The following is a 17,252-nucleotide window of genomic DNA, read 5'->3' as shown; positions in this document are numbered from 1 at the left end:
GGGTCTTATAAGATTTCTCCACCAAAGTGGCAGAGAAGGTGGCAGATATACCACCAAAATAGCCGGGAGTCATCTGACACAGCCTGCACAAGCATTAAAATTCTTCATAGTTCTTGTTGACCTTTTGAATTAAGCATCTTGCATTCTAGTCTATAACAAAACCATGTTTGTTTTACTGTAAACAGTAAGTGGTTTTTCCTTAGAATCTATAGATAAACGGCTGTTACATGAATGTGCCCTATGTTTAAGCCCAGGTTTACACAGCCCTCAATACACTGCTGTGCTTCTGGTGCTACAAGACCTTAGTCAAAAAGTATATCAATTTTTATTTTAAGGGACAATGACCCGTAGCTAGTGTCACAACTAGGGATCACTAGCACTATTAGCATTTAATTGTCTGACACAAATGTCTACCCCTCATTCTACCAAAGCAGTTGCAAAGCAACTTTCCCAAAAGTAAATCTTTTTTTCCCCAAATGCCTTCTATATAATAAAGTGATAATGAATTACTCCAAGAAAAATTTCCAAAGACCAAATTGAGCACTGTTCTGTGAAAAGGTTCTGAGGCTGACTCAGGTTTAGCAAAATGGATGTGAAAGTGCTAAGATGTATAAAATCATATTCCTTACCAACAAGTTAATTTTATGTCTTTCCTAACTCTAGAATATAAATCTTCTCCAAGAACATAATATTCCTTCTTTTATTTCTTTCTTTTGTTTCTTCTTTTCCTTTCCTTTCTTATTTACGTTGTCTAGCCCAGATGAACTATAAAGCTCTACTTTATCACTAGGTGACTCTAGTCTGAATTTCTTTCTTAATTTCATGCTTCAAATTATATAAAGTGAATTAGTATCTTGTTTCTTCTGTAAGTTTAAGATAATCTATTTAGAATTTACTTAAGGAAGAGATTCCTACAGCAATAAGGAAGCAGCAAAATATGGAACAGAAGTTCAGAGGACTAGGTTGGTATGGTCCTTAATATCTGTTATATCGATACCTGGTTTCCTCACCTATCAGAGAAGATCAAGAATAATGTACACAAAATTTCCTTGCAAATACTGTAGCCTGAGTGAGTTTCAAAGCACTGAGCTAATTATGTTCACATTCCAGAGCTCCTGATTTCACTTCCTGGTTGAATCACATGGCTAACATACCTCAGGCAATGAGACTATAAATTCAGCAGGATGATTTCTCAGAGAAAATAAAACCCTTTCCTGAGGATCAGGATACCATGTTGAAAGTTTGCATGCATGGAGCCTATGGCTTCCTCCGAACACAGGGTAAGCAGAAACACTATAAGCATGCTGTCCTCACCTGGGTTGGGAGGCATACAAACACAGGAAAACTGAGTATTGTAGCCCACTTTGAAGTTGGAGTTGATGGGGTAGTAATCAGCTAGCTTGATCATCTTCTTGAAAGCATCGTAGATAAAGATGAAACTAATCAGAGAAGAGAAGCCCTCTTCAGTGAAGCGAGTGAAGTACTGAACCAAGAAGCTGGCATCAGTGGCCACCAAAATGAGACACATGAAGGCTGACCACAGGCCAATCCAAAGGCGAAACTCCAAGTAGTCAAAATTATGGTCCCTGGAAAGAAGGCAGAAAGGCATTTAGACTCCTCCTCCACAGAACACAAAGAATAACACAAAACTACCAAATGACTATAGAATGATTGTTTAAAATATAAGATCTCTTTTAGCCACTAGATATAAAGCTCATTCTTGATTTTACCCAGAAAGTATTACCTTCAAGGATTTGGTCTAGTGACATTAGGCTACCACTAAGAAATAATTCCAGAAGTTTGAGAAAAGCACATCAAAAGTAGTCATAACATTTGAATGAATGTAAATAACTCATTAATGTTCTTCTTGTATTGATCCTTTTATCATTATACAGTGTCCTTTTTTACCTTTCTTTAGGGCCTTTGTTTTAAAGTCTATTTTGTCTGATATGAGTATAGTGACCTCTGCTTTCTTGTCATTTCTGTTTGCATGAACTGTCTTTTTCCATCCCCCCATTTAATTTTCTCATTCAAAAAAGACAATCCTTACCCTTACAGAGTTTACAGAATAAACAATTTGAAAGCATAACATTAAGGAAGATGCTAAGATAAATATGTTCTCTGTCCCCAAGTCATCGAAGTCTACTGAGGAAGACAAAGTGATAAACATAATCACACTATAAAATACGAAGTGATACCTAAAGTTCCCACAGAGTGTCACAGAAGAAGGAGTAACTAATTCGGGCTGGCTTGGGTTGGGGGACAGATAAAGTTGCAGAAAAAACTCAAGGTATTTAAGGATAAGCAGGAACTTTCTGGATAGACCAGGGAGGGCCAAGCCAGGAAGAGGAAAGAGTACTCAAAAAGGCAAGTTGCATGAAACTGCGTGCAAGGCTCCCTGTGGACCAAGTGCCACCAACACAGGGAGATGGGATCAGATATGTAGGCTGTAGTTAGATCAAGAAAGGCTGCATTGCCATGTTACCACTAGACACTACCACTCCTCTTGAAGCTCGCTCACAGGCATGATAGCCTTCTGCTGAAGCTGTGTGTGAAGAACAGTTTTAGAATAGGTTGCCTCCATCTAAGTGGGCCATTTTTTTTCAATGCCCTTTCCATTTCTTACAAGTAAATTAGTTTAAGATTCACATTTACGAAAAGATGGGTCAAGTGTTGACATTTTACCATTTCATATTGATTCTTTCAAAATTATGTGGAGAGTGTTTTAAAATAGTTTTTTTTCCTCATCATTTGCGATGCAAAAGCAGTTATTGGTAATCTCATTTCTTGTGTGAGAAAAAAATAAATCAAGAATCATACATACTTGAAGCTCGATGGCCTTGCTTTTAGACAATGAGTTTCTGATAACTGACAGCCACATAGTTTAATACTTTCCCAAAGACATCGTATCAACACCTTCATCACCAACATCCCAGCCTGGGCCACCAAGAAGTCTTTGACTGATTCTTACTAAGAACCTCCTTACTAATATCCATGCTTACCCTGCTCAAAGCCGTTTTCCACATCACAGCCAAAATGACCTTTTCAAATGTAAATCAAATGTCCCAGTTTAAAATCTTTTGGTGGCTTTTCCCTGTTCTTAGAATAAAATTCAAATTCTCTACCTAGCACAGTGTCTGGTGCATAGAAGGGTTCCAATAAAGAGTTGGTAGATGAATTAAGCCATGCCTGCAGGTTACGACTTGACATAGACACTTACAGTACTTCATTGGCTGACGAGCTATCACAGGTAACCAGACGATGACCAACTGAAAATTTTACTGAATATTAGAATTAAATTTGCTTAGAGTTCATGTGTCAACTTGACTAGGCCATAAGGTGCCCAGATATTGGGTCATACATTATTCTGGATGTTTAAGGGTGGTTTTGATAAGATTAACATTTACATTGGTAGACTTGAGTAAAGCAGATTGTTGTCCATAATGAGGGTGGGCCTCATCCAGTCAGTTCTTCAACTGAATAGAACAAAAAGACAAGCTTCCCTCAAGCAAGAGAGGACTCTCCAGCAGGCAGACTGCTTTTGGACTAGATTTGTAGCAAAGGGTCTTCCTAGTTCTCCAGCAGACAGCCTTGGAACTTGAACTGGAACATCAGTTCTCCTGGGTCTCCAGGCTGCTGGGTTACCCTGCAGGTTTTAGACTTGCCAGCCCTTTATAACTGTGTGACCCAATTCTTTATAATAAATCTCTTATATATGTATACACACATCCTATTGGTTTTGTTTCTCTGGAGAATCCTGGCTAATCACCAACTGGTCAAATATGCCTCATTTTATAGATGAGGACACCAAGGCCAATGGAAACTAAGTCATTTATCCAATGCCACGGCTTTAATGGCAGAGCTGGACCAGAAACCAAATCTCTGTACTCTTGGACTGCTCCTTTTAAAAATTCCAGCACGGTTCCTCCTGTCCAATTCATATTTAGCTCATGGTAGGGTGGGCCTTAAAGTCACTGTCCTCTGTTTCCTTCTCACCAAATCACACAAACTGGAATACATTACCAAAGCAGGAGATTAGTAACATTTGGGTAGAAAGTTATCTTCTACAGATTTCCTGAAATCTTTCTGAAGACATCTTTGGCATTCCCTCACAGTTCCCTTTACGTCTGGAACCCCAGTGTTTAATCTTATGCATGTCTTTCTGAGATAAGTAGACTCAAGAAAAAGCTAAATTCTAGGAAACTGAGATAATTTACATTATCACACAGTGAGTCAGAGCTCAGAAACAGTTTTATTACTTCTGAGCCAACAGACTTTTTCCTTAAAATAAAGTTTTAAACAATTATCTACTTTTGCTTCCCTAACAAGATGAAAGTTAGAGCAATCTTAATTTGTTCTAAGAATGCTAATGGTTGTTTACAAAATTGATGTTTACAAACCAGATGAGAAATAAATCTAATCACCAGCTAATGGTCAAGAACACTATCAGTCTGAATACAAAGGGGAAAAAAATGCATGTATAAACGTAAATCTTAAATCCTGAACAATATGCCAAAACAGCTCCTCTAAAATACTTAAATACTCCCAGACTGGCTCTGTAAGAATACCCCAAATAAAATCACTAATACCAATCACTCCATTAGGTAGGAAAGTGCTATGTTTACAACAGCAAGAAGAAAGAGGAATAAAAGATGAGGAACTTCTTTAAACAAGCCGATCAACAGTAATGACCACAATAAAAGGCAATGTTACATCCAATAAGACTATCAGTCCCCTTGGTGCCAAGTTTAAATAGCAATTAAGTTATAAAAAGTTACAAGCTATAAAAAGGAAATGATAGTAGAGACCAAAGAAACTATAGTGAGTGAGAAGGAGAAAATGGGTGTATATCCTTTTGTCCTTTTGGTAACCCTCAGTGTTTCTAGAGATTTTTTTTTTTTTTTTAATTTGCGGTACGCGGGCCTCTCACTGCTGTGGCCTCTCCCGTTGCGGAGCACAGGCTCCAGATGCGCAGGCTCAACGGCCATGGCTCACGGGCCCAGCCGCTCCGCGGCATGTGGGATCCTCCCGGACCGGGGCACGAACCCGCGTCCCCTGCATCGGCAGGTGGACTCTCAACCACTGCGCCACCAGGGAAGCCCTCCAGAGATTTTAAGTGATAGTTTTGAGCAGCATAAACCCAAGAGTACAGACAAACTGAAGAACTCACATTTGAAGAATGCTTCAGAAATCAGCCACTGACAAATAAACTCCCTAAACTAAATGATTAAATCCAGGAACTGAATAGAAGAAAATCATAATTTGAAGGCCAAAAGCAAACTGTTTATAGAATATAAGAAAGAAATTATTAAATGACCAAATGACAATTATACAGGCTACAATCCAACTTTAATTATGAAGTTTCTAAGTGGCTTAGAACACTGTTAAAACTTCCTTCAGATCCTTCCTGAAGAAAAGGGAAAGGAAATCTAACTCTCTATTATTTGGGATAAATGTGTAAAAATAGTGCAAAAGAGACTGCAGAACTGGGGAAACAAAATGTGTTCTCTGCGAAGTTGTGAGCTATTCATTCTGTTACTAATTTTAAAAGGTGACAGCATATCATTCATATGCCTTTATGATTCCCCAGTTTATAGGGCAAATATTAAAACCTGTATTCCAAGTCAGAGATAAATCTGTGGATTATGTAGAGTTACCATTTGAGTCCACTGAACTCATAAAACAAGGATTTACCTATTTCTCAAAAAAAAAAAAAAGTTAAAATATGATGGGGGAAATCAGGGCAAAACATAGTAAAACTGTTTCTTTACTGAACGACTTCTCAGATCCCTTACTACGCTAAAGTGTAAAGTGAATGCCCAAGAGGGGGATATAATATAATGTACAGTACTTCCCAGACTTACCGGAATCACAGAAGTTTTTTCTTCATGGGCATCTAATGAAACTAGTAAATGATGAAACACACTTTGGGAAACAGTGATCTACACAAATACTCTGTATCTGTACAAAATATTAGCATTGCTGTTATGATATGTAAGCAAATGATATAGTTTTGTGAATTAAAGAATTGCCACATAAGTGTCACATGTTACCAAGTGATGGATTTAAAACAGTTTCTCAAATGTTTCTTGTTGCTTTACAACCATTTGAAAATAAATCACTTGAACTATGTTTAAGTTTCCAATTATGATGAAACAGAAGGGAAAGTGAGAAAGGAACTTGCTTAGTGAAAGGAAATAATCTCTATCCTACAATTATCTAAAGCAAACCAGGATGCAAACATTTTCTGTATATTAAGGCTCTGATCACATTGCATCCAATAAATCTTTCTGCAAAGGTTGCACATGTTTGTTCCTGTTTATAGTACATGCTTGTTTAATCTTTCCACAAAGGCTTTCTTGTCTCCCACAATGTTTTCTTAAACATATATAAACTGTTTGACTCTTTCTATAAACTGACATGGGCAGAATTCTTTCCAATGGTCTTCTGAGAATTATGATGGAGTGATTGTAGTAATAATGATCTACAGAAAACACCACACTATTTAAAATTTGGGACTTTAAATTCTTGGAAGACCCTTGCTTTTCTTTTCAACCCAATTCTCAAAACGCTCATTTCAAATTCTCATTCCCTCCTCTCTCGTGATTTTTTTTGATGGCACACACAGTTTCAAAGGCTATTATATGAGTCTTTATGTCCATGAGGCATTAAGTAGCTAATGACATTTCTAATATTAAAATCCTAGAAATGTATAACAATAGAAGTATATTTAATTTCCAACAAGGAATGTTAGCAAGGCGTATGAAATTCTGCAGTCTGTCTGGGTATTGAAATCTGCCAGTAAAGGCAATTCTCTCTCAGACATATTAAGTTCATTAGAAAGAGGCCAGAATTCCCAATCTGATTTTGAAACTCTTTGTGTGCTACTGTGGTCACTTGGATAATTTGCTTAACTCAATTTTCCCCTTCTTAAAATGATCCATCAATTTCTAAAAGAAAATACTGGTATCACAATTGTCATGCCCAGTAGTAACGTCTAGTGATTCCATAAAAGGAGTAGGCTCTGGAGTCAGAAAGCAGGAATTCAAATCCCAGCCCGGCCAACAACTGGTGATGCAACCTTCAGCAGTTTGCTTATCCACTCCATGCCTGCTTTCTCATCTATAAAACAGGAGACAGTCCCTACCTCATAGGACTGCTACAAGAAATAAATGAGGGAGTGCCTGTAATGTGCTGAGGACAATACTTGGTACATGGTCAGCACTCAATAAGTGCTAGTTGTTACTCATTTGAGTCTAGAAATGTATCTTTAGTTAAGAACCCTGGAATGGGCATTAGGAGCAGTGGACCACAGGAACACCCAGTCTCTTTCACAGACGAGTCACGTGACCTTGAACAAGCCACTTCATTTCTCTAGTGTGTCAGTCGGGACCATGGCAGGAAATACAAGGCAATCGCCAATGGGATTCTGAGGAAAACTTAACACATGGACTATTTACAGCGGTATGAATAACAAAAAAATGGCAAGTACTCAGGGATTAGCAACATCAGGAAGCCATTTCTAACCCCTGGCTTGAAAAGGCCAAGGAAGTAAGAGTCACCAGAGCCTGGTGAGGGCCAGAGTCAGGGTGGAGGAGCCACCTGACAGGGGCTACACTCAGAGGACAAAGGCACACTGCCAGACTGCCTGGTGAGGCAGAGGCAGCGAGGTGGGAAGCAGACATACCCTGACCTCTCTGCCCGCCTGTGTTCCTGGGGCTCTGCAGGAAGCCAGAGGGCAAAGGAGCCTGAGTGCTGCAATCCACAGTGGCCAGCTTCCAGAGGCACAAAGCAGGACAACAAGGCAGAGAATCATGGGGGAGGGCAACAGGTAATAGAACACAGCGGCCTCAGCTGAAGCAAACGTACACAAGTGCTGGAGGACTTAATCTCTAAGGGCCTCTCAACCTCCAAATCTTAAAATTCTCGTATTCTGTTATGCCTAATTACTACTCTGTGCTCCATCTAGACTGCGAATGGTCTACAATTAAACAATTCTAATTTATAATTAGATATGTATATACATACTTGCTGAAATTAAATAGAAGTCTCTCAAAAACTAGAACAGGTCCTGTGCTGCTCAAAATAGTGAGCGGTTGACCAGCGAAGAGGCAAAAGACGGCTCCAGAGACAGCGGTGCCCAGGAAACTCTCCAACACGCCCTAATGGAAAGAAAATATAGGTGTTAAAAGAAACTTGTCTTTTATTCTTCTCATGTGTGATGTCACTAGGGGAATGAAGCCACGTGAATATGCTATTATGATGGCTATCGTAAACATCAAATATAAAGAATAAAGATTCTTACCAATATGAATATTACCTTTTATTTCACCATACATGTGATTTAGTCATTCCTGCCTACTCCAAGGGCTGAATTGCTCCAAAGAACTATAATGACTGTAATGACTAGTGGTTGATTGCAGAAGGCAAAGGGTGACTCTGATCTACTTTTGACAATATTAATTGAAGCTTCTGTACATAAAATCACATTATAAAATCCCACCATGTGCGAAGAAGTGATTTAGTACTTTTGGTGGCATTTTTCTCTCTGTGGTTACTTTCAGTGTTTGTTTTAACCAGCTTTCACCCTGCACAGAGCAGGTACTTATAAGTAGCTACATTTTATGTATAAAAGCTATTTTCTACAGAGAAAAGCTTTTTAAGTGAAGAGGGAGCAAAGAGGAGACACAAAAATGATTTGCCCTCTATCTTTCAATCTCTAAGACACCAATTCCAAACAAAATTTCTTAGTACATATTCAGTGCCCAATGTAAACTTATACAAGAGCTTCAGGAGCTATTTTAGAGGAAATAAATGCACAGGGACACGAATAACTAAACCTTTGGGGCCACATGTCCCTGAAGGTGTATCTCTGAGAAACAACCTATTATTTCCCTTTAGCATAACAAGAACAAAGAATTTATATGTGTGTATATACATACATATATATGTGTATATATATGTATGTATGTATATATGTATATACACACATATATACATATATAAAATATTATATAATCATATAATATACACAAAATTATGATAAACTGGTTTTTAAAAATCAACTTACAGAACTAAACTAAGTGCTATCCCCACTCAAAAGCCATCCTATGAAAAACTTAGTATAATGATTACTTGAATTTTTGATTTTTAGGCTAACAAGAACCCTTCATTCAAAGATCAAACATCAAGGGGAAGAAATACATTCTGTAACACACACACTTCCCCACCCTATGCCCCACAAAAAAAGTATAAGCAATAGGATACATATTTTCCAAAAATTACTAACAAAGAAGTTAAATATTTTCACCTTGAAGATACTGCATACACTAAAATAATGTATCACCAAAGACTGAACAAATTAAAGAAAAATGTCAAAATATTGAAATATTTTTTACATGGCTTCAAAGCCAGAAATATTTTCTTTAGAATGACATTCACAATAGTATATCCTCCTCTTTTAAGGGTAGGATTCAGTTGGGAAAACAGGGAAAAACCCTTTAGCACAGCATTATGTAATAATGGGGTTGGGATGGGGATGGCGCAAAAAAGCAAGAATTGACAAGTAATAAGACTGGCTCCTCACACAGTGAGCAGACACTTTCTAAACAACTCAGTACAACTACTTCCGTCCTGAATGTCTAGGTCTGAAGTCTGGCAGGTGCGTCTCATAAGTGGACCCCATTTATATACTTGTGAACTCCACTGCATGTTTGAATGGCGCCATCTCGTTATTTTATAGCCATTCCACACATAATCACTGTGTCCAGCTCATTCTTCCTCAGGGGGGCAGCAAGCAGAATAACAAGCAAGGCTAACAGAAACAGGCTGCCTTTACGTAGAGAGAGAGAAAGAGGCTCCCTTGTGGCCCCAAAATAGGATTAGTCTTAATGTCTTATCCGTGAAGATACTGAGTTTCAGGGGGGTTAAATGATATGAACAAATTCACACTCACTGTGGCACAAGTCTTTGGAGTATGGTTACCTGCCCAACTACTACCACACCCTTGGCAAAGAGAAAAGGTATACCTTCGGCTGGGATTTTCTTAGACTTGCAGTTTTTTTACCTCCTGTGCATTGACATTGGGCTTTTTATGTCTTTATCATTTATGTTTCTTTTTCATGACTTATTTTAGTGTGTGTGACATGAAAGGGTAGGGACTGGAAGGCTCCGCGTGGCAGGACAAGCCACACTCTAGGGACACGTGATAGGCAAAGTTTCACTGCATCATTCTCTATCAAGCATGGAGGAGTGACTATTTCTCATCACTACTGCAGGATCAAATTACAGCACAGCCTGAGAGTAAGAGAGAACACGAATGAAGAAAGGAGGAATGCAAGGTTAAGAATTCTCTACTTGGTCTGACGTGAGGGGCCAGGGCAGGGTCTCTGGTGTCATCCATGTTTCTCTCCCTCCCACCATGCTATACACTATCCCCCCACATGCTCTGCAAGCACCAAGGAAACACTAAAGGAATCCAAGAAGACGCCCAAATCACACCCTACATCCTGCTTATCAAAGGCTAACAGCCATCACTGCTCATTCAGTAAAGATAACAACTCATCTCTTCCAGAAAACGCCTTTGATTTGTGGAAGTCATGTGACTGTTAAGTAGAGTACTATTATTTTAGTACTCGCTCCTTTGGTAAGTGCTACAGTTTCCATTCTGTTACTGACAATTTTAAAACAGAGACAGGTGATTTATTATACACATTGCACTGGAAACTTGCTTAAACTCAGAGGTGTTTCCAGTGTTTCTGAGAAAAGAACTATTTTCACCACATTTTGACATGTTACTCTTGACAGTACAGAAATTTAAAAAATAATCTCATGAAATGAATAACTTTAACTGTAACTAGAATTTAAAGCAATTTATAAAGTGAACTATCAAAATCCCCTCTTCTGATTTATTATAGTCAGTGTTCACTCATATAAAAAAGGAAATAATGTGTGGATGTGTGCATTTTTAATAGCTATAGCTCATAAAGACACTTCTACACCTGATTTCCCACAGAGGAACAAACTCCCTAGCAATTCATGAGAACGTAGATGGCTGAGCTCTGAGGGGCGGCAGAATCAGGCGCCACAAAGCACTCCAGCTCCATTTTGATTTGGCTTTTATTTTATTCCATTTCCAATTAGGTGATGTCCACTGTGGAACAGAAGAAAGAGCTAACAACTGGCCCTCAGGAAACCCAGAGTCTAGGCTCTGTTCTGTCACCAAAGAGCTGATGATCTTGGGAATGTCACTTAACTTCTGTCCATTATGGTTTCTTCATGTAGGAGAAAAACATCAAGGCAGTTCAGTATAACAATGGACTATGGAGTCAGACCACCTCAAGTTGATATCTAGACTGTATCGTTTATTCCATCGATGACTTAAGCAAGTTACTTAACCTCTCCATGCCTCATACCATCCGTGTGAATATTACATTAGATAATGCATGTCAAGTGCTTAACACAGTCATTGATAGATATGTTTTTGATGAACAGTAATATATACATAATGTATCTATTCAGATATGAGATGAGGAGGCTGAACTAGGTCTCTTCCAGGTGGTTCAGCACAAAGAGCAGGTCTTGGAGTCAGGGATATCTGAGTTTAAATCTCAGCTCCACCAGTTATCAACCTCTGTAAATCTTAACTCTCTCCTCTATAAAATTGATGGCTATTTCATAGGATAATTATTTGGACTGAATATGACCATACTATAGAAAGACCTAAGAATAAAGTAGAGATGCAATAAGATGCTGGTTCCCTTTTCTTCCTGCTTCTCATCTCTTTCTTCCCAGTCTGCCTCTATTACTTCTCTGTCCTTCAAAGGAGGAAGGAGATGGAGAGTGACAGTCAAAAGGAGTGATATGAAAAGATGAAGATCAGTTCTCAAGGAAAATGGGGAGAAAAGCCTCTTTATAGATCCACAGTGTTTCGCAGAGCAAAACTCCAACTCAACAGAAGCTTTAGAGGGCGATGGCTACAGCCACTGATTTTGTTGCTTCTTTTCATTCCTTGTGTTACTAAACACACGGAATCAACTACAATGAAACAAAACAGTTTTACTTTACAGCAGTGAAGTCAAAATCCACATCTAAAACAATTTATGAACATTTTTCTGCTCACGTGAGGGTATGACGTTAAACCAAAGATGGTCCTTGCCTTACAAAAGAGCCAAGAAAATCAACCCAAGTCTCATAATAGAAAAATCAAGCATAAAAAAAAAAATCTGACCATAGGAGCAAGGTTCTTTAGGAAAAAAAAAAAAAATCCAACCATGATTGGTAACACCAGCATTTTGTCTTTGAGCTACTTGTGACAAGGTCTGCCAGGGTCATCATGCCTGTCATAGCTAACACAAGGCAAACACATTCAAAATAATAAAACATGAAAAACTTATGCTGTCTACTTTGACTTTATTGCAATTTAGTATCTTTAGTATCTTCATATAACACTAAATAATGACCTTTGTTGTTTTATGTACTTCTTAAGAAATGTATCACTTGGATTAATAATTAATCCAAATGCAAAACTACCTTAAAAAACAAAAGATTTTCTATTTCTTTGACAATTTTCAACCAAGTAAAACTTGAGAAAAAAAATATTTTGGTGGCAATAAATGCTAAAATATTCACCAACACTATTGCTATATTTCAAGCCTTTTAAAAAAATCTGTCTTCTAACCATAAAAAGAAATTTCAGCACGTGTTGGTTATAATCTATTCAAACTGTGTAGAATGTTGATTAATTAAACTTCTCTAGATGAGCCTTTGAATCTGAAATTTAGCCAAGAAAAATGATGCAGCCCAATGCCATTTAAACATGGCCATTGGAAATAAGCAGACAAATCTGAATTACCTGTAGGAGTTTTGATGTCAGATCCCCGACAAAAAGCCACATGATCAAAAATAAGTGGAGAGATAATGCAAGTATCTAAATTAAATTTGAGTCACAGGAGAATTATCTGGGAAGGGTTTTTTTTTGGGGGGGGGTTTAAAAAACAAGCAAACAAAACATTCTTTATCTCCACTTTGAACAATTAAATCAGGATTTCTGAAGATCAGGCCTGGGGAATCCACAGTTTTTCAAAGTTCCCCAGGTGATTCTGATATGGTCCATATCTAAGGTGCAGCCATTCAAGCAACCTCCTTTCCTCTATCAAAATAAGAACCACCTGCTAGCATGGTTAATGATCGGTGGTTACACAGACCATTCATCTACACTAGGGAAGAAGATTGGATATACAACCCTCATTTTTTACTTTACCTGTATAGCTACAGACTATAAATCAATGATTTCTGTCCTGACAGATCACAGCTGCCAAGTCCTTAGTGTGCCATCTACTCTGCCTGAAAGTGCTTTGTTGTCATAAACAGGATTTCTGTTTACACTGCCCAGCAGGAGCAGAAAAAAGAGGGAAGACTTGAAAGACGAATTATCTCTCTGCTTGAAGAAAAGTATGAGACAAAATCTTTACCAAAGAGCTTCAATTCCAAGTCCAATAAAATGGATGAGCAAGTAAGGGAGGCTTTACAATACTGTTTTGTTTGAAGAGCTGTGAATATGTATCTAGATCATCTGAAGTGTCCAAACATCAAATACCAGTATAACCTTACACAAAAATCAATTCCAGATGTATAAAAAATGTAAATGAAAACATAAAAGAACTAAGATATGTGGGCAAATATTTTTCTAATCTTGGGGTGGGGAAACCGCTCTAAATATATCACGAATATAAGAAACTATAAAAGACTGAAGATTCTGACTACAGAAGAATTGAAATCTTCACAGCAAAAGGAATCATAAATAAGGTTAAAAGATACGGCAGACCTGGGGGAAAATACACCTGCGATATTTCTGACAAGCAAAGGGAAAATATCCTTATTATACAAAGAGTTCTTATAAGTCAATGGGAAAAAAAAAAGAAAAAAGAATGCCCAAAAGGAAACTATTCCAAGAGTACAAATATAAAGATGCATAGGTAAGCAATAAAGCGTGTAAGGATATTAACTCTCACTAAAAATCAAAGAAATTTAAATTGAATACGAATGAGCCATCATTTTTTTCAAGCCACAGAATGACAAAAATGAGAATATGAGACAAATCCTGTTCTTGCAAGAGTGTGAGCAAGCCAGCACTCTTGTTCATTACTGGGAGAAGTATAAATTGGTATAACCCTTGTGGAGTATAATCTGAAATAAATAACAAAAATAAAATAGGTATATCCTGCAATCACATGCTGCTAGGAATTTACTCCAAGGAGGTAATTAAGAAGAATGAAAATGTGGTTAAGCACCAAGTTTGTTTACAAATGAAAAAACTGAAAGTCTACTAATAGAGAATTTATTAAGTAGATGACAGCACATACATCATGTGTATAAATAGATGCAGCAGTTAAAAATGATGTTCAAGATCGTATTGAAGTGGAAAGACTTCCATGAAATGCTAGTCATGTATATGATCACATATGATCTCATTTACATAAAATCCTATACACTGATCTATCTGTTTACCAATGCATTGCAAGACATACGGAAAGATATTCATGAAGAGGTTAATAATGGTTATTTCTGGGTGATGGATTTAAGAGCAAAATTATCTTCTATGCAGTGTTTCTGTATTGTTTGAATTTTCCACAATGCATAATTACATCTTATTAAAAATAAAGGTACTTCAAAATAATTTCAAGCTAAACACAAAACACAAAATAATTTTAGAATTTAGCATCATTTGGGATCTCCACTGCTGCCCAAATGACTATCATTTTCTTATCACCAAGAAAATAGAGTTAACAAAGGTCTTTCAATTAAAAAAACAACCAAAAAGGTTTCTGGCAAATGAAATTTGGTAAAAAAAAAAAAAATTACTTAACTTCAATCAAACAGGTTTAATTCAAAACCTGTAAATAAAATGAAGTAAATTATCTAAAGTTAAAGTTCCTTCCAGGGAAAAGGATGACCAATATCCCTTGGAGGCAAGTAAGCAGTGCAGCACCCTTTGCTTGTCACTGAATACACATTTATTTTTTCTTACCAAAGCAACCTAATTGGGTCATTCTGACAGACTATCCCTACCTAACTTTTTGAAACTAGAATATGTTTCTGGTACAGATTAACATGTCACCTTCTATTTCCACTTCAAGGAAGAAATGCACTTTGGTGTCAAAGTGCAATAATTGGGTAAGGTGAAATTATTGTACAGTCCTTCATGTAGTAAAGCAATTATCAGCTGCTTTAATCCTGCTATTACAAAGAAGTGTCTATCTTATCAAGGAATATTATATATAAATAAGAAATGATACATTTCCATCTTGAGTAGATTGATGAAATATTCTCAGCACAGCAGTACGTTAAAATAAAATCTCAAATTTGGAGATGCCAAATTTATATTTATAAATGTTCCTTATTATGAAACAAGTTCCCTTAAAATGTGCTCTGTTAGGCTCCGTAAATATCACAAAACTCACACAATTCTAAAAATCTTAACTGTATTCTTTTACTAAAAGGTTTGTGAAAATAGGATTATATTTACTCCTGAAAAATATTTAAATGACTTTCTTCACTCAGTCTTTCCTCTAGACTGTTCTCAGTCATTCACAATCAACAATGTCGATTTAAATTAAAGCATTTTTCTGCGTTCCATAAAGCTCAGAAGAACAAATTTTAAACAACACAAAGACTTGTCATAAGGCATCAAAAAACTGTTCCTTATATCAGTATCTTACCCATAGACTAAGCTATCCATAAATACTTGTTAAATCAACATTTAACTATTTAAAGCATCTAAATGAATATGATAACCAAGAGTAGTAGAAATATAATGCAATGAGTTTGCATGCATGGTCACAGAGAGTTTAGTTGTGAAAAAGACATGTTTTAGGATAGTGAAGATAAAAGCCCTTGTTTACTTGACAGTATGGCAAGGAGAACAGAGGATTATTACAGTGGGACTTACTGAAAAGGACAGTAAGAGAAGTGCACAGTTCTCAGACCTCAGAAAGCCTATGCTCTAGTCCTTTGTCTTTAACTCTAAGAACAGGAAACAGTTACAAGCCAGGGCTAGATCTCAGACAAATATAAGGTCAACTCTTGGCAAAGCAGTTCAGTTACTCCCAGAAGCCCAGGCTAAACTTTAATTGCCCACACTTAACAACGAATCCATGCATACCCACGCTGGAAGACTCGGAGTCCTCTCAGAAGCATAATGGCCCAAATGTATGTGGAAAGTTGAAGAATACATAGTTATCTATGTTACCATTATAATTTGATTATATTTGGAGCCACTGTAGCCTCAACTGTTTTATTTTGAACACAGTTCCATGGGAAATGATCCATGTGGCTCCCAAAATCTGCTTCTAAAGAGGTGTGTGTATATGTATATACACAAACACACACATATAATGTGTGATACATATATCATTACATATATATTATGTAATGATTACATATATATGTATGATTATTAAACATATATAACTTCTATTATAATATATAATTAAATATATAATATAAAAATATAACTCAGAATATACGTGTGTATACCAATTACATACATATGCATATATATAATATATATACTTCTGCTCTGAAATGAACACTTAAATGTAAATTCCTAACTCTGAGCAGGCAAGACCTCCTGAACAGAAGTTGGCAGAAGAATCTGCTTAAACAACACCAGTTCAGTGACTCATTTGTGTTTTCACAACATGCTTCTACCCAGCACCCATATCTATTTGTAGCCTCAAAATAAAGGCTATGTGAACCATCTCTGAGCTGCCTGCCTTTAAAAGCAAGGACACTGTTCTCAGTTGACTCATTTGAGCTGCCCGTGCTTTTGAGAATAACCCACTGCCACATTTATGAAGACATGTGATATAATTTAAGATTATTTCAGGCTGTGCCAATGCTTTTCTGCTTAGTCTTGACCTAGTGTTCAGAAAGTCAAATTCACCCCCCTAATTAAGCCCACTACAAACCACTATTGGTATCTCTGGGGGTTATAAAAAAGATTGCTTTATCAACACTCTAGATTGTAAATACCATCAGAATAGGGATTCTTACCTATTTTGGTCATGTTATCTGTATCCCCAGCACTTAAAATAGTGTCTCGCACATGGAAGACACTCAATAAATATTTGCAAAGGAATGAACCAACTTCTGCCTTAGACCTGTGAAATAATAACCTGGGTCTCAGCACAAAATCCACAAAATATTTTGGTGTCCTGGTGTCCCAGTCAAGAAGACATCTACCGCCAGAG

At 37.1% G+C, this 17,252-nt stretch overlaps 1 protein-coding gene across 6 annotated transcripts in view; it reads right to left on the bottom strand.

The window, feature by feature from the left end:
- SLC4A4 (solute carrier family 4 member 4) overlaps window positions 1-17,252 on the bottom strand; it is a 354,105-nt gene that overhangs the window by 80,081 nt on the left and 256,772 nt on the right. For all 6 annotated transcript variants that reach the window (XM_067035812.1, XM_059067191.2, XM_059067198.2 and 3 more), the window contains exons 13-14: window positions 8,029-8,162; window positions 1,315-1,586 (exon numbers count right to left, since the gene is read on the bottom strand). In XM_067035812.1, the coding sequence (XP_066891913.1) occupies window positions 1,315-1,586; window positions 8,029-8,162 (406 nt within the window). The remainder of the gene's footprint in view (window positions 1-1,314; window positions 1,587-8,028; window positions 8,163-17,252) is intronic.

Source organism: Kogia breviceps, chromosome 6, assembly GCF_026419965.1.
Source record: "Kogia breviceps isolate mKogBre1 chromosome 6, mKogBre1 haplotype 1, whole genome shotgun sequence".
Lineage (NCBI taxonomy): Eukaryota > Metazoa > Chordata > Mammalia > Artiodactyla > Physeteridae > Kogia > Kogia breviceps.
This window is presented reverse-complemented; position numbering and strand designations above follow the sequence as displayed.